The sequence below is a fragment of the Aquila chrysaetos genome, chromosome 6 (assembly GCF_900496995.4).
Source record: "Aquila chrysaetos chrysaetos chromosome 6, bAquChr1.4, whole genome shotgun sequence".
Classification (NCBI taxonomy): Eukaryota; Metazoa; Chordata; class Aves; order Accipitriformes; family Accipitridae; genus Aquila; species Aquila chrysaetos.
Genome location: NC_044009.1, coordinates 12,188,927 through 12,212,420, shown reverse-complemented (window position 1 = coordinate 12,212,420; position 23,494 = coordinate 12,188,927). Strand labels below are relative to the sequence as shown.

Sequence of the window (23,494 nt, the reverse complement as noted above, 5' to 3'; positions counted from 1 at the left end):
ATACCATGTGCCAGCTGTAACACAGAAACAAGTACTGGACTCCTATAGTATTTGGGCTTGGATGTAGCAATTTCTCAAGCTACTTTCTGGGGGGTGAGAAAAGCCACTACATATTTGCATGTGTCCTAAACATGTTGCCAATACAAATTCAACATTTTCAACAACTACAGACTTAAAAAAAAAACTTAAAAAAAAAAAAATCACAAATGTGTTAAGGGGAACTTCTTGCTGGATTTGTAGACTGACTCACTGTTAGAGGGCAAGAGAAGATTCAGGTGTCCGTGCACAGCACAGCAGTGTAATCGCAGTACTGCTCTGTACTGTGACTAACATACACCTCCCTGTCCTGCTGATTGGGACATCTCTGCCACGGGACCTCTCCTTTAATGTCAGTATATAAAAAAGCCCTAAGTCTCATCCTCAGGATTTTTAACCTGTTTCAGTTCTTTCCAACAATGATTAATCTGTTCCATGTAATGTTATCAGCAGTCAATTTAACATGGTATTCTTGTGTGCAAGCACGTCATATATAAAGCTGAGGCAAGTAAAGGCACAAAACCAGTCCACAAAGCAGTATATAGTTGTATGAGATGCCGCTTCTAGCAGGAAAATCAGCTTAAGAACTTTTTGACTGAGGTCTTTTCAGTAAGCTAGTTTAAGCCACAGTCCAACAATCAGCCAGCATAAGCACAGCTAAAGCACAACATACAGCCAGAAATTTCTTAAGCTATTTTTCCCTGTAGAAACAGTGTGGTGTACAGCCATACCCATAAAGATGAGTTATTATTCTGCAGTGAACACAAATCCACCTAATGTTCTAACAGACTATGGTGGTACTTGCCAGGATAACCTCTATTTCACTTTACAGCACAACAAGAAGGGTGGGAAAATGAAGTGTGCAGGTACTTACCTCTGACCCAGCACAGCAAGAAAAGAGTCAAGCTATGTGACAAAAAACCAAAACCAACCAATAAAACCTATAGTGCAAGGCACCAAAAGCATTAGGAAGTTTTACAGGACAAAGTGCTTGGTTGACAAATCTTTTCCTCTCAGAACAATTTGATTACATACATACATGATACCTGCATTTCTACTACTCGACTAAAACACACTTTACTTCTAAGTGCTGGGTAGTCATATAAACCAGATAGCTTTCACTCTTGTATTATTTCCCTGTACTTCTCAAGCACCTATGTACAATCTGGAAAGAAAAGTGTCTAAACACAGCCTTCTCGTTACCAAGGAAGCAAGGTATTTCACATGAGACGTGCCTCTTCCCCAGTGAGAACAAGTTAAGCACGTAGATGTTTAAACCACTGCATATATTTGAAGTGCTATTATTCTATTTCTGCTATGTGAAACTACCTGCTTTTGCAGGTTCAAAAGAGTCAAAAAATTAAAACAGGCATTTCAATAAAGATAATCTACAGGAGACATGATATTAAACAATGCCAATGCCAAAGCAAATGCAACAATTTCAGCTGGCAAGTAAAAAGGTAACGTGCTGTCAAAATAGTTGGCTAAGAGCAAAGGCACCTCCACCACGATTTCACACCATGGAAAGACAAGCAGCAAATATTCCTGCCTTCCCTTCCCAAACAGGTACTGCTGCCAATGACAGCGTCATTTCTCCCTGCAGCTTGTACCTATATTCTCAGGACATGGAAGAAACGTCTAAGGCTCTGAGCTTCCGGAGCTTTATTTCTGGAGATTCAGTAATTCACTGTTTCCCTTCACTTCTCTCATTGTCAAATACTGAATTTCTGCATCACTTCTGAAATCACAGTAACACTGGATACTGCTTTCCAAAACCTTTAAAAAGATGTGTTAACTTGGTAATGCTAAATAAACCCACTTAGTTTTCTAATTTGGAAAGAAGCTATCACTTCTACACTAGGCAGGTAAAATTATGAAAATAAATTAATCTTTCAGAAGTGTTGATTTATGTCGGTTGTCACAAGTAAGTTTCTAATAAGCAAAATCCTTCACTAGCTGTGAATTAATACTATACACTGATAGAGAAGACTGCCTTCTCCGACTAACACGTTGTCTTCCTCGTGGTATCTAGTTCAATATAAAGCTATACTGTACACAAAAGTTTATTTAAGATTAATCCAGTGAGAGCTTTGAAGTTGCTCCCAAAAAATGAAGACGAATTTTAATATAGGATCCAATTTTTACCTGAATTCCCTTTACCTCATGATATTAAAACAAATTTATCTTCATTTATGTCTCCATTACCTTGTAGGGCTGTTAATTTGCTGGAAATGAAGCTATTGTGTGATTGCTCCTACTACTTGAGGGATTTAAATGCCAACTGTAATAAACAGTTACCTTCAGGATGGAACAAAGTCAAGGCTACTCATGTTAATTTTGGAATGAAAAAAATTGCCAGGACAGCCAAGTAGGCAGCTATGAAGCTAGAAATATAGCTTCTGCGAAACGTGAACAAAGCAGGGTAAGTAACACTATATACTTCACTTATCTGCATTAGTCTTCACCTTCTCTAATGTGGGATGGTTAAAACTTTAAGCTATACACAATTGTTTGATATACCCATTTATATTCTTCTGGGAATGATGGGCTAATACACTGCCCAGCAGCAAGTCTACTCGTAGCAGAGCAGGCTCTTCAAAGAAAGCTCAAGCTCACCCTGGCTGTAGTCAACCACAGAAGAAATGTATACACTGAACATAATGTACCTTACAAAGAAAAGTTGGTAGCTTTATTATATTATATTGTAATTTTATTATCTTACTACACAGGCTCCTCAAAAGACTTGAAGTTGCATCTTATTACTAAAATGCGCAATTCTTTCACCCTACTAAAACAATTTTATAACTCCTCAGATACAGATAGTTTCCAAGAACTATTAGGCTATTTCATAATAGAAGTAAATAGGCAATATATGTATGAACACACAAATTTTATACTGAAAAATACTGTTTTGCGATCACCACAGTTAATAATCAAATTCAGCTACAATAGGCTAGTTCAGTGTTAATGTTTCTAAAAGATTTTACTACATTTGTCTTTAAATTTAAAACCACACCTTACTGGTACCTTCGTTTTTTTTGTGATGCTTTCATTGAAGTACACGTTTCAGCTCTGGCTCTCAGAAATAATAACTTCTACCAATACAAAAAATACATTTATAAGTAAGTTATAAATAAGACTCAGTGTTAAATATCTCTAATCAATGTCAATATATTATTTTTTCCTCTGCAGGTAACTATGATTAACACTGCATATCACTTATTCTCAACTTTGATGCAAATCACTGTCTCCCAAGATTAGGTAAGCAAATATGTCAATAAATCCACTAGACAATCTGGAAAGCACCTGGCATCTAAAGAAATTTTAAAAATAAACCTATGTATTCTTCACTACTCGAACTATGTTGCAAGTAGAAGCATATGGCTTGAGGATTTGTAAGGCAAACACTGAGTCAGACACACAGGTAAAGACTTTTGCACATGCATTTACCTAACCAGTAAATCATGAAGCTCTGCTGATCTTTCCATTAGGACGGAATCAAGTCATAAATCCTGTTATTTCCCACACAGAGGTACGACTTTAAATACAAAGGTTAAAAAATGTTGAAACGGGGTGCGGGGGACACAAACCCCAAACAAACAGAAAACAGCACATTCAAATACAATGATGTCAAATTGATCTGTTTTGTAAAATGCCCATAAATAAAATAATTGGGGTTTTAATAATCCTTTAAGAATAAAATTCTTAAGCATAGTATTGTTGTATGTTACTGAATTCTATGTCAAAACATAGTTATTTATTTATCATATTAATCATGTCAAAGCATAGAATTAAGTAACACACAACAACACTATGCTTAAGAATTTTACCAGCTCGCAAGCAATTTCGTATTTACATTTTGAAGTAGCTTCATGGAAAGCCTATTTTGTGGGGCATGCTATCAAATTACTGTTTTCATAGACAGCATTTCTACTTTCTAAAGATTTAGGCACATCCAATAATAGCACACAGACAAGGATACAATGATAGAAAGCTTCTGGTTACATTAGTGCAACTCAGACCTATCCACCCTTATAGAAAGAAACAAATACATTCACATTTACTAAATCAAATTCAACTTAACTTGTGCCTCATTCAGATAGTTCTATTAATTCACCTGTGAAGAAAAAGTTTACATTGTTACCCAAAAGCCAGGCCTTTCAATTAGAATAAACAATGATTTTTTTTTTTAAACTGGAAAAATAACTTAAAATTGTTTCCTAACAACCCGAAGTCTCTGAATCCAGAGGTGCCACTGCACATTGAGATCACAGAACTACCTGCATACACAGCACACCTGGTCCCAAAACAAGGGCCATGCGTCCAGTGTGGCAGAGTATTATATATCTTCAAGTTCTGAAGTATTGCAGCAGCCCTAAAACAAGCTTGTTTGTAAGCAAGACAAGTTTGGATGCTGTAAGGGCAGGGTTTAGCACCCCCTTCATGGAGGATGAAAAGCACGGTGTAGAGTCAACGACCACCGCAAGCATGGGTGACCCAATCTACGGCTTTGCTCCATCTCAAGATGGTCCACGAACTTTTGACATAAACTCCCCTTCCAGCCTGAATTGGCAGAAAGCAGACAGATGCTAATCTCTGAAGTTGCAAGACAAGTATGATGTGGCTGGAAGACAGGGTAAAAACCAGAATGCAGTTTAAGGGCACTCCAAGCACAAGCTACACTGTCCACCTTTCTGATGCTCTGCTAATGGTTAATTGTTCTTGTGGAAAACTACCAGATTTTATTTAGCATTTAAATGTCCAGCCTCACTTACGCCCTGTTACATCTAAGTATTAACTACTTAACCAACGAATATTCATGACTTTCACTGGTATTCTATGGCAATTCTGTAACACTCTTCAAAATTCATTTTCAGCTACTATCTATTTGAAATAATCCATAGAGGTGGCTCTGCCATTAAGAAGTTGGTTCTTTTGTTTCCATGTTTTTAATATCAAACTTCACATAGCCAGAGTAGTTGTAATGCATATGTTTAATCAAACCCAGCATTTTGTCTCCTAAATTGTTACTTTTATCCCGTTTTCCAACCACCACACTTTCCTTGTCACTGTGTGATGCAAGCATGATGATATTGCTCCAAACTGCAGCTTGATTAATAAAACCATATAATTGAAGGCACACTTCAGTTCTGTAGTGATGGATTAAAATTAATGGCAAGCTATTTCTGTCTTCCCCTGTCCTCCTGGCACATCTGGTAGATGTAGTCATATGGCAGGCCAAATACTACAAAGCAGACGATTTACACATAGAGGAGTCATCCATGCTTTGATTAGAAGTATCTGGGCATATCAGAGGTCCAGAGGACCAGCAAAACCCCTGACACCTCTGTCCATTTTAACCTGACTCCTGGGATACATCAAAACCGTCACGTTCACTATACAATTTGAACAAATATTACTTCTCTCACTTAAAATACAGATATTATTCCTCAAGATGTGAATATTCTCCTCAGAGAAAACAAAAAGAAGTCAGGTGTCATGTCTCATGGAGAATATTCCCAACCTCCTGACTGTCTGCCTCAAACATCAGCAGCTCTGTCTTCAAGGTGTGCTGCATCTGTGGACAAAACCAGTTTGATGGCTTTTGAGCACTAGATACACACCACATAGTTGCTACCCGTCCCTAGCAGAATTTTTCAAAATAAAAGCATTTGAGGTACTTTTAAGACACTCAAACTTCACTATTACCATACCGATGCAGCTGCGCCCATAGGTGACAATCTATAAAACTGAGTTACAATTTAAGAACACATACACTGTGCAAAACAAAAGCAACACTACAGCAACATCCAAAAGACGCACAAACACATCACCACTCGTTGTCCACTGAGCCATCAGAATCCACCTCTCAGACACGCTAATTCCCATTAAGAAAAACACTTAAGCTTATTGTTAGCAAGACTGCTGCTTCACTCGCAGGTGAAATAAATCCCGTTCCAAAAACTATTTCCACAAATCCAATAGCAGATATAAAGTCATCTACTCTATTACTAAAGGCTAAATTCTTTATTTGCTTTTGTGGGTTTTATGCACGTTCGGCTGTCATAAAAGCAGCTACCCACCAGAGTAGAAGCATCATATAGCATTTAACATAAATCTCACAAAACATATAAGCCCCCCCTTTGCACTTTAATCATTTGCTAACAGTTACAATAAGATTGTATTAAAAATTTAAACTGCCCTACTTAATGCAATTTACCTTCAAAGGTCCATTTCCAGAGAATGAATTCAAATGATATAAATGTCGAACATTTGATCAGATTTATTGCACTGAAGAATATTTCTCTTGATACAGATCTGACGAGTGAAGGCTAATGGCTTTAGTTTTATTACTTTTTAAGCACTTAATGGGAAAATTTAGACATTTTCACAAGACTAAGCTTCAGCAAGAATGGTACATTTATAGAATGACAGCACAGAAGAAAGCTGTGCAATCTCTTTAGAGATGACCGGTTCAACAGCATTATTAATGGAGAGATTAATGTAAAGTATTTATCCAGATAATTTGTCACACAACAGTTAGGCCTGAGTGCCTCTTTGCTAAACAGGGACAGGGAAGATAAGTAGAAGATAAGCAGAAACTGCTGACTACAGCCAAGTTTCTGTACCGAATTGGGGCCAAAATGCATGATCCTGGGGAAGACAACTGAAGTCACACTGAGATTGTAAAATAAGAGCTAAGTGATACCACTATAGGTACAAATTAATCAGTTTCTGCAGCTGATGAGGGGACATACACTAGATACCCAAGCACTGGCAAATTACAAAAAACCCTACCAACTTCCCACCACTCCATTCAAACCATGTTTTCCATAAACATGAAAAGTACTTCCAAAATACTACGAAGCAATAGTTTTGCTTGTCCAAAAAGACTTTTTTTTTTTTTTTTTTTTAACTGAAAGACAGCTGGGAGTCCTCAGATTTCAATTAATGTCTAGGTACTTATCCAATCAATCATCAAGTGCTATAAATTTCCTCTATTTCTCATTAGTTACACTATTGCACAGCTTAAATCTAAACATACCTTTCCGCGAGACTGTAAATTATGATGCCTAAGACACAAGCAACTGTATCAGCCATCAGAAGAGGCATAAATGATGAGAGCAAGTCAATTGTATATATGCTAAACTGAAGTTGATTTACTCCTCACAATATTTTTTATACAAAAGTATCACCAACAGAAGCACCACTAGCACACTACATCTCTTGGATTTTGCATATATGACTTGAAACCAGTAATGACCTGTCTTTATTAACATTAACAAGTTTTATGCACAAAATCCAATTTTCTATGGAAAAATATTTCTTCAGCATCTGCCAATAATGTTCCTTCATTAAGTGCAGATAGGCAAAAGTTTGTTTTTCTTCAAGCTCTAAATTTAAAATTGTTTTTGTGACTCTGAAAACCATCTTCAGCCTTTTCAAAGGGCATGCATGTGGTGAGACACTCCAGAAGGTACCTAACGCAGCAGGATCTTGTGTGCTTAGAAATCTTTGGGTTTATTATACTGAAACTGAAAAGAATATGCATTCATATATTTATTAACAAAACTACTAGCTTTCTAGTCTTATACCAGCTTTGTACTAATTCTTCTTCTGAATTAAAGCTCCCCCAGGTGATTGACCAGTATTCATGCTCTGAGTGAGGCATTGCTTTCTCTGCAGTTGATATCAACCCCGCAAACCCTGGCTCACAGCAGCACGCTGCTTTACTTTCTTCCAAGGAAAGTAGAGGATCCCTTGACTGAGAACGAGTCCTAGATACTACTTTTAAAATCCAAGATCAATGACATTTGTTTCACAAACAATTCACAAACAAATCGCAAGTGTGTCACTAGCACATAAAAGCAAATTTCCATTTTCCTACCACATCTGCTTCATGCCTAGTTACATTAATTGTTGATTTTAATCCCACTGCGAAGGGACCACACTGGCTTCCCCAGAAGGCAGGACAGCTCCTGCCCACGCAGGAGCGCTATGGCAGCAGGTGCTGCCAGCTCCATCTTGTGCCCATGGCCACAGCAGCACCGGTCCCTTCATTGTTGCTGGATCTCACCCAGCGTCATAAGGACGAAGATGACAGTCTTCCTCGGAAGAAGCTCTACTGGAAATTAAGGCTTCAATGCTGCATGTACATGTAAGACGCAAAAGAAATTAATCCCAGCGAGAAGATGGTAAATAATTTGGACAATGCAAGGACTTTTGGTTAAGCAGTGATGCTAGCTGAGTAACAACTGCAAAACACGCGTGTACTGGCACTGGCGCTGAGCAGCTGGTCAAGATTCTCCACTTCTCCGCAGAGGTTCCTGAGTGTATGCAGTGTTTGCTACCAAGCAGAACAGAGCACTTGACACAGATGACTGAAACATGCTCAAAAAACCTGCCTTCTTTTTCTGTCTATGTAAGATTTCTTAAAAAGTTAATTCGAAGTTTTGGAAGTTACAGGAAACTTTCATTCAAGGGCTATAAATCAAGAGCCAAAACAAACAAACAAAAAAAGTCAAAACCAAACAACAGCAAACTGAGGGCCAAAACGCACAGCTTGGCTACATCACATTAGTTACCAATTATCAGCAGGTAACGAAGTGAAGTGAGATGTGCTGACTGCCAGGGTCCCCATCAAGAAACCATTTCTTGCTCTACCCCAGCCCCCCAACCAAATCTCAGAAACTAGGCAGTTCAAATGAGCAAGAAAAAGCTCTTCATAGCAAAATTTTTGTACCACACTTGCAATTCAAATAATTTCTTCCTTACGTAGCCTCCACGTGTTTAAATCTAATACTGGTGGAAGCCAGCTTATTGACCTGACATTTGCAGTACTACAAGCACAGGCATTGGCAAGAAAGGACAAGCCCATTACGTGAACTAGCTGTCAGCGTCAAGGCAGGTAGTAACAGCCAAGAAAACACAGCACGGGTATTTTAACCCAAAAACTCTCAAAACGTTTCATTAACCAAGGGTACACACAGGGAGCAGCAAGTTGACACCAAACAAGTTTGCCAGAGTCCCCAGTTTCTGCGGTCCCTTAATAAAACTAGTTGAGCCTCTGTGCCCAACAGTCGCACTTAATAGTCGGGATAATTTGTTTAACGCAGAGGCAGCCCACACGGTCCCATCCACCGGCCACATAACTTTTCAGATTACTACTAAAAACAAAAAGGAGCATGCATTGCTAAAACAAGTCTACATGGATCACAGGAAGATTGTTACCTCTGGAAAGACAAAATTAGTGAAACACCAAAATATGTGGAGAGGCTATTCAAAAAGTAGTTCTATATTCTACAGACTTACTTCCGAGTTGTACAATATAATACTATGCTGTATTCTCCCGTTTTCCACAAAATCCTAACTAGATCCTGCAGTGGACAGAGTCTGGCCATGCTGCTTTGGGCACATGTGCATACACAACTCAAATAACTAAGGAAAAGAAAGAAAAGAGCTTGATACAAGTGAACAACATTGATTTACAAAATACACATTAAGGATTGCACTACCCCAAGAATCTAGGCATCATTAAAGCAACCACATGAACAGGACAACAAGCTTCCATATGTTCAAGGGATATTTTTATCCTTAGCAAAGGATTTGGGATGCCCAGATGCCAACAGCTATCCTAGCCCAATACTGCATCCAGCTAAGGTTTATATCCCTTAACAAGCATCTCAAAACACCCCGACCTGCCAGGCCTGACCATCCACCAGAAGTCTTAATGACTGACAGTAAATCAAGTTGTCCGTTAAGCAACTCGCTGTTTAAGACTGGTCAACAAATGGGCCAATCCCATCTTCTCTAAAAACTGAAATAAAACAAGTAGCTTACAGATAAAATTCACTGTGCACGTACTGTTGATGACAATCACAGTACAAGATTGGTGCAAATGCTTTTTTTCTAAGTGGGAAGAGGCAAAAGTTCCTCCTTTAACAGGCACAAGTCTCCTTCTGCAACACCAGGGACTTACCTCTGCAAGCAACCTCATCAGATCAAATTTCAATTCCAAAGTTAAATTATATGCAATTAGTTTAAGGATTCTCCAGTTTATAAAGAATGAGGAAAAAGCATGTATTTTAAACTCGATAGTAGTGCTGGATGTTTTCTGGCATAGAAATTTGGAAGACTAATGCCAACACTTATTCTGGTTTACTACACACACCACCCCCATACATTCATCCAGGCTTTTAAACTCTGAGTACACAAGTGCTAATCCCAGAGAAGCAAACAGTTTCAATAGGATTTGCATATGCATACAGATTAGTTGAAAGGCAACGATTTGCAATGCATTTCAGAAATCGCTTTTGAAGAGCAACCTATGCTAATAATAAACTTTGATGTTTAAAACGTGTTTGTTACACAACAGAGAACATTACAAAAGGATTATGTTTATTACACCAGTCTTAAATGTTTGATAGCTCAAACAAAAGCATCCCTTTATTATAAGAAGAAAAAGCAAGCTATTCTCATTAATAAATGTTACTAAATACACTGCAAACACACCCAGGAACAGACAAAAGTTATAGAAACTAAGAGATACAAATGTAGTATCAGCATTTTGACAGAGCTTTCTGTTTGACAACTCAGATGAAAGGCCTTCACTATGCTGTATGCCAGAAATAACAATATAAGAGCAACAATTATTCTCTCGAACCTCAAGTGATGGCTGGAAATACCATGGCATGATGCACCAAGAGAACAGTGCACACCACAGCTGCTTCTCAAGGTGAAGCCAGATTTTCTCACAAGACTCCCCAGGCTTGGTATTGCTTCCCGCCTCTGTTCTGACAGCCTCTACTTTCTACCCTGAGCACAGGTTTTGTATCCAGGTGTTCCAAAACGCTCTGGTGATGCTCTGAGCAGGCTGGTGGTGTTCTCACAGTCAGTTTTATAGCAAGGAGCAGGGGGCATCTTCCCTTGTGTCTGCCTTGAGACAAAACACCTTGCATGTTAGCTCTTATTCTTTCATTCAGCAATAGTAAGCCATCAAAGTCATTTTGTGCTAACAAATTTAAAGTTAAATCCACAAAGGACAGTTAAAACCAATGACGAAAGGACAATATATTGAGAATAATTGAAGAAAACAAGCTTTAGACATTTCTCACTGCCCTCTGTATTTGAGAACTTGTTGGACAAGCTGTACAGAACACATACTGTAAGGCAGCACATGAGGTGTTAACACATTTTGAGATTTGTCAATAAAAATTTAAGAAAAAAAAAATCAGATTAAGTGATCGTACCATAATAAAGAGTATCACAGTAAGAAGAGCAACAAAGATTTGCTAGCAAGGCAGACCATCCCCCAAAACACAGCAACTGAGCCACAGTTTAGATTGGCCTCTTAGAAATAAAACAGATGCAAGTAAGAAAAGGGTTGTCGTTGTAATGAAAAAAATTTAAACTGGCATTTTAAGGAGCTCATGCTCTGCTCAAGCCCTTTTTTGGCCCTTATCTGACCTTGTGGTCAGCTCCTGCACCCTCCATTACAGCATCATTAGCCACTGCAAAAGCAGAGCTAAAGAATCATCTAGCTAACAGATATTACCAAGCAGTTTTTTTTTTTTTTAATCGTTGTATTTGGATACATCCCCCACAATTGAGCCCTGTTAGCAGCCGTGCTGTTACCATGTTACTCATTATGCAATCAGTTTGCTGCTCAGGTCACTTAGCTCGAAAAGAATTGCAGAAATTGTCACTGCTCTTTTCAGCTTCTGTCACCAGCCCCACCAGGAACTGCAGCATGACAAAATTTAGCAGGGGGATGTTTTTCCGTAATTCAACCTCTGTCAACCTGACAGGACATCTGACTTATTTCTATTCTGGTTTTCTTTTTTTTCTTTATTGAGAGTAAGGCTCTGCAAAATGCAAGACAGTTTAGCAGCAGTGATATTTTCCCAAGGTACTAAACACAGCAGCAGCACAAATGTGTAACCCAGACTGTAAAATGACAAAGCAGGAATAGATTAGAATTTAAAATCTAAAAAATGGAAAGCATGTTTCCACATGATATCAAAAAATGCCATGTATTCAGAGAGGCTTATGTCTACGCCCTGCATTTTAAAAAAGGGGTAGTTTATTGCTATAGATTGGAAATGGTACTCAATGCTTAACAAAAAAATGAGAGCAGATACTGTCATTTCAGATATGCTTACAAAACTGAACACAACCTCCACCTCTGGAGAAAGAACAATCACAGTCCTTCAGATTAGTGCCTATGTCCACATTGGCACACAGAACTAAAAATTAATCTACGGGTGCAATACAGAAATTACTGCCACATACATGTTCAACAGCAATTTTTAACATTTGATGGAGGACAAATTAATATGGTGGAACAGTAACAAAAATCACATTTTATTCATGGCACTGAATGCATAAGCAGATGAGGCAGAACACATCCAGAAACAAAATCTCCAAGTTTACAATACCAGCTGTAGAAAAGGCAGAGGTTTTAAAAAATAAGGAATTTTCAAACTTTCTCCCTCTTCTAGAATTTGTTTTTACTTCAGTTTCTGGTGTTAATGGAAAACAATTCCTAATTGCTTTCAAGACATTCCATGAATGTGCTTATAACATTTTATCTCTCAAACACAACTTACATGATCCTATAAAACAGACTGCTTATGCCTCCCACCCTCAGGTCTATCACCAATAAAAAGCAATTGACCGCCAAACAACTATCATGCTTCCTGCCCCAGGATTTGTCTTCGAGTTTGCATTCAAGGTTATGAACCTACTGGACCAATTCTTAATCTTCAGTACTGGAAATCTTATTCTTTCACGTTTTGATGAAATGTATCAACATTCTTGTTTCCATTTAGTGAGGAATTTGCACATGATGAACTAGATCTTTCATTTATTGTACTCTTCGGAAAATCTAACAGCTGTCGCCTACTCCACCACATCAGTAGCTCTGCATCACCATCGTCTTCTAGGTCATCTGCCTTACTGCACACAATTCAAATTAAGACTTAAAGAATGTGCCATAAAACTAATCCTATAAGATTTGTAAGTCACATGGAAAGTTCTGCAGAGATTACTGTTTTCTACAAGTAACCTAGTGAATGACATACCACAGCTAAAAACTAAACCTCCCTGGAACTTTTAGAAGCACTACCATCATTCAACTCCTCTGTACAAATTACAGCACTTCTTAAATGCCACACCCTGGACTACCCCTCCTCATCCCATCATTTAATTCCAAGAATGAGAAAAACAGATGCAGATATGTCATTGGAAGACCTCCTTTTCTTCTTTCCTCCACTTGCATTTGAATTTGGGTGCAGATTTGAAGAAATCTGATGAAGCAGTGCAAGTCTCAAAGCCCCAAAGCCTGCAAAGTCCCTGCAGTTTTCATGAAAAGTGGCAACCAGGCAAAGGACACGCGAGAGTCCCAACAAACAGCATGGCTGTAACATACAAACAACTGCCAAGCATGAGGGAAACTGCATACAGAAGAGACCTTTTAAGTCCCCAGGGACAACAGAAAAAAATCTTGAACTGTAATGTATAAAGTGTGAATTTCAGTTAATCCTTCACAAAATTAAGTCCAAGGAAAAGGGGCTGCGGTATAGTGTGTTACATTGCTTGCACAAATACCTGCCATTTTGCAGCCCAGTCCTGCTGATGCTAACTGCGTCCCAGGATGAAGACTTCTTCATACTCTTGCTGTTTCTCCAGGCAGTACGTAATTCGTAGAGCTCACTTCAAGCGTTTCTATATGATATTGATTTCAGATGCTGAATAATTTCCTCCTACCAACTAACATGGGAGCCTCCCATAACAATGTGCAGTCTGATTTACGACATCAGAACCGGTGGAGAACATGCCATCTCAGTAAGGTTATGGGTCTGAGAGGTTAAATGGAAATCAGTACGTCCGGGGAGATAGTCTGTGTAAACAAAAGCAGCCACTACAAAACCACTGATGGAGTGAAATTCTTGTTTCCAGAACTGCACAAACTAAATCTTCCCATTTATTAATGGCACATAAGAGTTAAAGTCAGGCAGGAGTCAGGGCAAAGTTTCATACTAAAATAACATCAAGTTCAGAACAAAACGTATGCAGAAATAGACTTTGCAAGACAAGCCATATCAGATTTATGTATTTATATCTTTTTTCTACTGACTCTCATTACTAAATTCTTTGAATTTTCTAATTCAGTTATACAAAGCTCCGAAGAAAATTCTCTAAAGACAGTTTGTAAGATATATTAACACCTATTAAAAATCTGCTGTATCTTCCCCAAACAATACAAAATAGGAAAAGAAAGAATACCACATGGTGGCATTCAAGTAAAGAATTTACTCAAGTAGAGAATTACTGCTTCTGTGCTCAGCTATGGCATGTTGTTCCTGGAAAGACAGACAGCAAACCAGAGAGGCACATGCTCCAGCAAGCGAAATGTCTTGGAAAGGGCTGTTCCACCGCATTTGGACCTAAAGTCCTACTGCCATGAAAGGGTATGGGTTGTTCCGTTTAATTTGTTTTTTTAAAATAGGTAGCACACGAGGCATCTAAAAAACGTATTTCTCCCACACAGAATGAAGAAAAATTGAAATTTGGAACTTTTGAACACTAACAGCTTAAATGTCAGTGATATTAAAATTCAAGAGCAGGAACCAAGTCTAGAAATACTGCCCACCAGCGTGAGGAAGGAAGCCGGTGACAGAGCAAGGCCTCAGCCGACAAGGCCACGCTTCCTCACGCCCGCTGCCTTCTCCACGCAGGGAGGCGAGCCCCAAAAGCCTCTAACCGCTTCAGGTAACCTCCGTGCCATAAAGCCAGGCTGCTGGCGAGCGCCACCGGCCAGCTCAGAGAGGCTACGAAGCTAACAGCCTCAAGTCCTCCGCCTGGAGGAAGCCGGCCGCCACCCGGGCCTTCGGCGGGAGCAAAGGGGCCGGCGGCGAGAAGGAGGAGCAGGAGGAAGAGCCCTCGGGAAGAGCCTTCAGCCTCCACCCCTCCGTGAGGGAGGAGGGCGGGTTTCACGGCCCGCCGCCGGGATCGGCCCGGGGGGGGCCCGCGGCTGCGGCGCCCCCTGGCGGCCGCGGGGGGAGCCGGCACCGCCCCCGGCATCCAGCTCCGGCCGCCGGGTTCTGCCGTGCTTGATTGACGTTGGAGCGTTACACTGAAGCGTTAATTTTATGTTCGTTTATACGCCAAGGGGGTTCTTAAAACGAAGGGGGGCTGAGGGGTTGTTGCTCCCGGATGAGCCGTAGTACTAAGGGCAAAACTTACAACCCTTTTATTTCTCCTTCTTAAAAAAAAAAAAAAAAAAAAAAGAGATGCAAATACCTGGACCTCACAACCAAAAGGATCTGGTTCCCAGTATTGCTGCAGCATGGAGGAGCGTGTCAGTTTTAGCAGGCTGATCCAGCCCACCTTTGACTAGCCTAACGAACGAGTAATCAGTCCGCCTCTGACTAGCCTAACTAATGAGCTACCAGAGTGGCACGTCACATCGCTTCGGATGCCGAGTGCTCTCCAAAAGGTCACAGCTGCGCCTTACCGAAATCAAAGGAATTCCAGGAGCCAGAGGACCTGCTCCCCAGCTCTGCCCCGCACTTGGGTCCCCACTGCCCCAGCCTCCCACTCCCAAACTGAAGAAGCCTTCAGGCCGTATTTAGTGCAAGAGTGAATATTGCCTCTTCCTAAATAGCTGTCAGCAGAATAGGACAGAGACTTTATTTACTTCCCATTAGACTGATTAACGTTTCCTAATGAAAATACATCTATAAAAGCTGACTTGGTAACACTGATAGCAAGTGACAGCCTTTCCCCGCAATCTGGCTGTATGAGGATTAATTTGTCATCTTCCATCCCTTAACGGAGAATTTGTACTTCAAGGTACCCCTTTTAGACACAGTTGTTCAACACAACACCCGAAATATTATTTAGATTTGGAAATAAAATATTTCTTGTAAGCTTTTACACACACTAGACACACTCCATAATAAAAGATTAGTTTCATTTGCAAATAAAGCATCCAAAAACAACGGCAACAGCACAGCACTACAGTGAAAGGTCCAAACTGTGAGGCAGCAGTAGCCTCTGCCATTATGTACCTGTAACTCCTGCCTCAATTTTTACAGGTTTATTGCTCTTTGGGGCATTTTTATTTCAAAATTTCTGTGTTACAGCCATCCACACAACGTAAAACCTCCCAAATCTGTTTGACAACTCATGTAACAGACACCACATGCACAACAGAATGGGATATTTGAGTTTTCCAAACCTCAACCCTAACCGAAACACTTTTCCTAAGACAGACAGGGCAATAGCAATGCCATCCACGGTGTCTGAGACAAGTAAGCGGGGCCAAAAATCTTCCACCAAGTGCATCTTCACAGGACGCGATGTCTCTAACAGCACCTTAACAGGGAGGCTCTAAACCCTGACACTGCAGAAATCCCTTCCCAGCAAGGTTCATCAGTAACATATATACATACACACAGACACGCAAATATATACATGTGTGTATATACAGACACACAAATACATACGTGTGTATATATATATATACACACACACACAGAAGAAATACAGTTTTAGGTATTCCTACTAACTACACAAGTGGGTTAGACCGCAAGCCCTTAAGATTGGCTTTCTCTCCCCCAAATTTTTAAAGTTATAATACTGACATGACTAACCAGTAGGTTTTCAGCATTTTGCCTTATGCACATAGTTACAGTGGTAACTGCAGCAATACAAAAGATCTCCATACTGAAAGTTTATGCTGAAAGATATAAGTATCTTCTACTTTGATTGCTAGCAGGCGTACAACCAAAGTGAACTGCTAAGCCACAGTAACAGACTCGACTCTGAATCGAAATTAAGATTCAAACTCGTTTGTTTCACACCCAGTGATGCAAGCTACATTGATGGTAAAATTTTACCCTCTAAATATTTGAACATTTGCTTTTCCTCTCCGACGTCAGAGAACTGCATGGCACACAGTTAAATGGGTCAAAGAAAATCTGAACATAAAGCAGGGAAAGATGTGCAATTATGAATACATCGTGAACAAAAATAAAAGCAATTCTTATGCATTAATGGTACATCAAGCTAATTCAAGAAGGCTAAAATCATTAAAAAGGCATCCTGGGGCAGTACACAGTCATTACAATACTGTGCTGACAAGAAATATTAAAATAATCATTTCCAATGTCATTGATAAAATCCATTCTGATAAGCAGGGAAAAAAACCACCCTAATTCTTAATTAGGAAATCTCAAGTAAAATGGATCCTATTAGCATTTGATCCTATTTTTTAAACATAATTCCGCTGTCCAACAATTCCAAATTCCAAATATCAAAAGCTAAAAAAGAATTTATTATCCTCCATTGTTGGGCACATTATTAAGCTAATCCCCTGGAACCTGGAATTTTTCTTTTTTATTTCAGACTGAAATTCAGGGCCTGCTTGTGCAGCTCTGACTTCAAGCAGCGTCAGAGATTAGACCCAAGTGGGACAATGCTGAACGTTAAAAACAGCTCTCAAATATTCAAAATCCTGCTTCACTTTAGAGTACAAACTTTTACACAGAACAGCTGATCATCACATCACAGGATGACTGAATACTTAATTACACTTAGGAAATTACAAGCTCTAGTACACTATCAAAACAGTTTAATTTGTAAATTATTATTAGGATATCAGAAAATGAGTGATTCATCATATGCACATTCCAAAGGACTAAGAATAACCATCCTGACAGCAACTGTTTACAAATTACAGTGTTCAGCTTCTTAAAGCATTAAAAAAGTTATCTAAAAATATATAGATGTACATTAACTACACATCAGCCTTCATAAGAAGCTTCTGCAGACAAAAGTGAAATATTATTGTAAAGCAGTGTTCATATTATAAATTATGAACCTATGGACTCAATGATCTTAGAGGTCTTTTCCAACCTAAATGATTCTATAATTCTATACTCTGTTACAATCAATAGTGAGCTTAATCAACTGTAATGAAGCATTGTAAACAATGTATTTGGATTTAACTAAAGAATAAAGTAGCCTTCTCATAATAATAACCGTTCAAGTTAAATTATTCTACCACTCAACTGCAGGGGAAAATCAGAAATTAGTTATAATAGACAAAAGTCATAATAGATGACCACTAACAGAGTTCAGTGGATGCTTGCAGGGGAAAAATTAGAAATTTAATTTCTAATGTGTGTGCAATGAAGGAGTAAAAGACCCTTCCATGCCGTTTCCAATTTCTTCCTCCAAAAGGTAGTTCTACATCACATCAAGGCAGAAAAGAAACAAGAAACTAGACTTTAGAAAAAGCTTGTAAAACAGCACCTTTTGTAACAAAACTAATAACTGGTATGCTAAAGAAAAGTCTGCTCTAACTTGGACTCGTAACAGGGGTTTGGACAATGGAGGTTTACAGATAGTTTCAGATTTACCAACTCACTGGCAATTCAAAGTTCCTGAAAAACAGAAGGGGGAGAGGAAGAACAGGCTGCATTTGGACCATAAATTATGTATGTAAATCACAGCTGATGCAAACCATTGCACAGTGTTTGACTTGATTAAAAAAGTATCAAATAGGAGTCGTTGCGTGCAAAATGAGAGCACTAAAGCTAACATGACTAAACCAAACCCAATCTCACCTATTGCATCCAGTGCAATATACACATTTAAAAACAAACAAAAAACCCCAAACCACCCATAGCAATCAACATTATTCTAAAAATTTACAAGAAGTGAAGCGTTCATCAAAGTTACGAGCCAGGAAAAGCTGTGGGACCTTGGTCAACATACTAAAATACCCTCATGGACCTACCAAAGCAAACACTTGGAGCATCTAAATACCAAGCATTACCTACCCTGGAATATGATAAATAGCGATTAAATCCTATACCTAAATCCCAAGAATGGATACCCATCCAGCTGGGAGCAAAGTCTAAAAATAATTTCAATACAGAAGCGGTCTTGATAGGTATAGTAGCTTTATGTCTTGCATACGGCTACTAACTCGTCAACAACTATTTTTCCTCAGCTACACACAATAAAAAAACCTGTCTTATCCATTCATCTATTAATGAAACGCAATAATTGGTCGGTACCCCTTTCAAGTTTGCTGAAAAACACAATTAATTTATGAAGGCTGCTGGCACTGACTGAGGGTTTCTGCAAAATAATAAGAAACACTTAAGACCATACTATGTGAAGACCTCTACTTTGCCTGTCCCTCTTCCCCTCATCCCTTATTTTCCTTGTTCATGGACAATATCTACATCAAGAAGCATTTTTTTCAAGTCAGACTAGGCTTTCTGATGTTGGATAATCAGCTCCATGTATTTTGGAAAGGATCCGAACACAAAGAGACATTATTAACCAATGTTGTGTGCTGCTTGACTTTAAGCAAACAGGGCTCAAAAGTCCCTTGAGGGATACCCAAGAGGCAGTCCCTCAAAAGGTTGTATTGCAGAATTCACTTGCAATTTAAAAAAAAAAAAAAAAAAATTAAACCATGGGTATGGAGTCCAACTCATGTAACAAGGCAGATGTTTGCTCCCCTGTTGAAGGGGGGGCCCCAAATCCTTTAGTATAAGATGAGGAAGAGCCACTCCAGTTTAACAGCAGCATCGGAGAAGACGTGATACTAAGCAGAAGCCAGCAAGGTAACAGACTGGCTGCACACATTCAGACTCACAAAGCACTACAGTGTTCTACAGGTGATGTGCCAGTGATGTCAAGTCACAAGCCATTCTGGGCAGTTTTATTAAATTACATCAGGTGTGGTTATATACTTTTTATATTCCGTGCCTACCAACACAAAAAGGCATTGGAACAAAATTGGAGCGTGTGTGTAAAACTAGTGTACATTTCATCATACTGGCTTTTATTTCCTATTGAATACAATTTCACAAAAGATATAACCTGTTCATTGCCAAAAAAAGTAAAACAAGCAAAGTTATTCTCGTTAGTCAAAGGCTTTCACAGCATTAATGGTCACTAAAGCAATGGTGATATCACCTACAGCACTGGCTGGTGCCAACAACAGCCCTCCCCAACATACCATGTGTGTCCCAGTAAGTCAGCCTCCTGATGTACGGTCCAACAATATGTCAGATCCTTTTTCTAAAGGAAACATAATTTAGAATTTTTCTTCAAACTTCTGCATTTCTACCCCTTGCCTTTCAGTGGTCCGCATACAGACTATATGAACCCTCTGAAGAAGCCACTAAAAACATTGTTAAGATTACATGCAACCTGAACCTCCTAGAGTTGCACAAACCAAGGGTCATTTAATCAAGTGCTCCCTATTAACAACTTGCACTGTTCATTCACACCCCCTCATTTAACGGGGTTAAGAAGTTGCTTTGTTTCCTGCTGAAATAAACAGCAAAAATTATCAGGAACTGGATTTGGTCCCAGACATGTCTGGCAACTGTAACACATTTATACAGAAGCATTCCTAATCCTATTAGTTGGCAGATATTACATAGTTGGTTGAGTGCCATGTAGGTAAAACAAAACCTTGATATTTCTTAAACACATGATCTTTGTCAATTCTTTCTACTTACTACCGACATTTAGCAGAGACACAAATAAGCTTTGTGGAAGCTTACAAGTTTATCACACTAGCTTTGTGCCCAGAGACTTCTCTCTCAAAAGGTCCCTAAGAAAGGAAATGGGGGTGTGTGCAAATATAGGCTGTACAAAGATCCACAAACACCGCAACTTGGAATATATAATTAAAAAAATCTAACTATAGCTAGCACTCACAAATGTACTAACAAAATGTACTAACAAAAAACCCTAATGGTTCTTTGAAACTCAGACTCAATATAGAAAAATCTAGGCAGTGAACACAGTAATTTCTGCAACTAGTTCAAGCAAAAACAGTGAGCAAAGCACAAAGATACAGCTTTAAATGCTCTTCTCTGAAATCCTACCAACAGGATAGGTAAAAACACCCTTACTTGGAATTAAACCTAGTGCAGTGCACATCAGTATTTTCCATTTAAAAATGTGAATGTTTTGCTTGCCTTTTTTTAATTTTAGCTGTCTTCACACACATCTCTGACAGGTACTGATGTGACACTGTCTCACAAAACCACAGACAGTGCAGGTCTTTGCACTGAAAAGCTGGCAACAAAAAACCCAGAACTAAGGAGCTCTGAGAAGTATTTCAACATAATTAAGAAGGCTTTTACATGCAGCAGAAATGCTGCGATGAGAAGCTGACAAGTTCAGCCACTAGACAATAACCGCGGTTAGAAGAGCAGACAGCAAACACCAAGCCACCTGGCTGAATTTCCACTAGAGGGGGCACAAAGCCCATCTCATACAGTAAAGACCAAGTTCAGCATCACTTCTCCAGCCACAGAACTCATTCCAAGGGTTAACTGTTCCAAAAAAGTTACAGACGGTCAGAGAGCACTTTTGTTATTCCTTTTTTTGAGACAGTACACAACAATCCCAAGTACCTCCTACAAGGCAAACTAGAACATTGCTGCTAATAATGTTTTAAACCACCCTTAAGCAGCCAACTTTACTTCTAAACCCCTACACAAGACTCTCCACTTCTAACACTCCATGAATGCCATGAGTTACTTCTCCCGATTACCCTATTCATACCAATTTTCTCAATTTCTTCTCAGTTTCTCAAACGTGCAAGACAATTTTCAACAACTTTTCACAAATAGCCTCTCAACATCTCCACGAGCACTAAATCAAAACAAAGAAAACTTTGCTAAAATAAAGAAAGCACCAAAGAAAACTGAAAAATAAATAAAGACTAAAAATAGCTCAAGATGCTTAAGACTGAAGGTGCTGGTAGAGAATACAAGAGTGTACATGTGCTGTGTTCAGCATAAGGAGCCCTCTACTTCATTTAAGATAATACAACAAAACAGATCTCCAAAAGTGGGCATTTTCTTTAACTAAACGTTAACGAACACTTGCAAAACAGACAAGTACCTAAGCTATCAGACATCAGCAATTATTTAAAAAACTAGCTACAGTATTGTGTGATGTGCCGGATGAAAAAAGTGATCTTTACCGTCTTGGAAGACTCTCTCCACGTTGAGTCCGTAAGTAGCACAGGTTTCGTAGTAAGTGCATCTCTTGAGATCATTCGATAATTTCCTTGCTCTGGCATCGTCTATGACACGTGGATTACTGGAACTTATAGCATCTACAGCAACAACAGGGAAAAAATACATATTTAGACATAATTTGAAAACATCATCTTATAATTACCAATATCCAAGCAGGAAATTTAAGTACAAACCATGAGACTTTTAGAATTTTGGGGAAACAACAGGGGTGTGCATCACTCCAATTTTATACTTTGTTGCTAGTATCACCAGCATGCAGACTGATTCTGAAAACCAGGAAAAAAGATGCTTTTTGGTTACCTCAAAATATATTTAGGTCACTAGCTGCAAAAAATACAGAATCACATGTAAAAACATGAGCTCTGATGTAAAACATACTTAGAAAAACAAGCAGCTGATGATTCTGAACATGTGAAATGATTTTTAGGCCTCCTATAAATATCAGCACTGGCTTTTAAGTAACTTTCACCTGTAGAGTGTGAAGCTCAAAACACAACACATTTGTAAGGACAAGAATATTTTCAGTGGAGATACAATGGGATGGGGGGAGAAATGGTACCAGGTATTACTGCAACACGCAGGGCAAGTGTTCGATTTGCACATAAGAGATGCTCTTCTTTAAAAAAACCTAGACAACGCTAAGACAACTGGGGAAAAAAATCACGATGGCAGATAAGAAATAACAAAGCTGCACAGGACTGCCATTATCGTGTTGCTCAAAATCTAGAGTCCAGTTCTTCCCTCAGTTCCTCACGTAACTCTGCTCTTCATGCTTATTTTTGGTCCTTCCCCTTTTTTCGGCTAGTTCCGTCTGCGTTTTGCCTAGGCACAGAGAACCAACAGTGTGCTAGCAAGGCCGGGCTGGAAGCAAAGCACTCTGCTAAATCCCAGCCGTGAACCCACAGCACACACGCCTCAGTGGAGGCACACACTCCCCAGTTCAACACGAAACTGAGATTTTTTTCATGTAGTCACAGGTTCCATTGTTGACCTGGCTTCCGAGTCACAGCCAAGACTGGATCCAGGAAACTTACCGTAAATGACTTTGAGTCTCAAACCTTGATGTAAAGGCTCCCATGAGACGTTGTGTGAACATATTGCAAAGCCAATAAAAATGATATTTTTCTAAACAAATAATAATACTTTGTACCTCTCTGCAAGAGCTACTTTTCATGCATACTTTTGAACTCCAATTTCTAGAGCCTAGCCATAGGAGCTGAAAAAAACCTTACACCAGAAAAAAACCAACCAAACAACCCCTGCTAACAGATGAAGGGGAAATTTCTTCATTGCTACTCCACCATAGGGGAAGAACTCTACAAAGGTTATACTGCTTGACTATCTATAAAATGATAATGCTATGA

At 39.1% G+C, this 23,494-nt stretch overlaps 1 protein-coding gene across 19 annotated transcripts in view; it reads right to left on the bottom strand.

Moving 5' to 3' along the window:
* The window catches only part of AGAP1 (ArfGAP with GTPase domain, ankyrin repeat and PH domain 1), a 397,188-nt gene that overhangs the window by 215,009 nt on the left and 158,685 nt on the right, over positions 1 to 23,494 (bottom strand). For all 19 annotated transcript variants that reach the window (XM_030016796.2, XM_030016795.2, XM_030016798.2 and 16 more), the window contains one exon: positions 22,073 to 22,207. In XM_030016796.2, the coding sequence (XP_029872656.1) occupies positions 22,073 to 22,207 (135 nt within the window). The remainder of the gene's footprint in view (positions 1 to 22,072; positions 22,208 to 23,494) is intronic.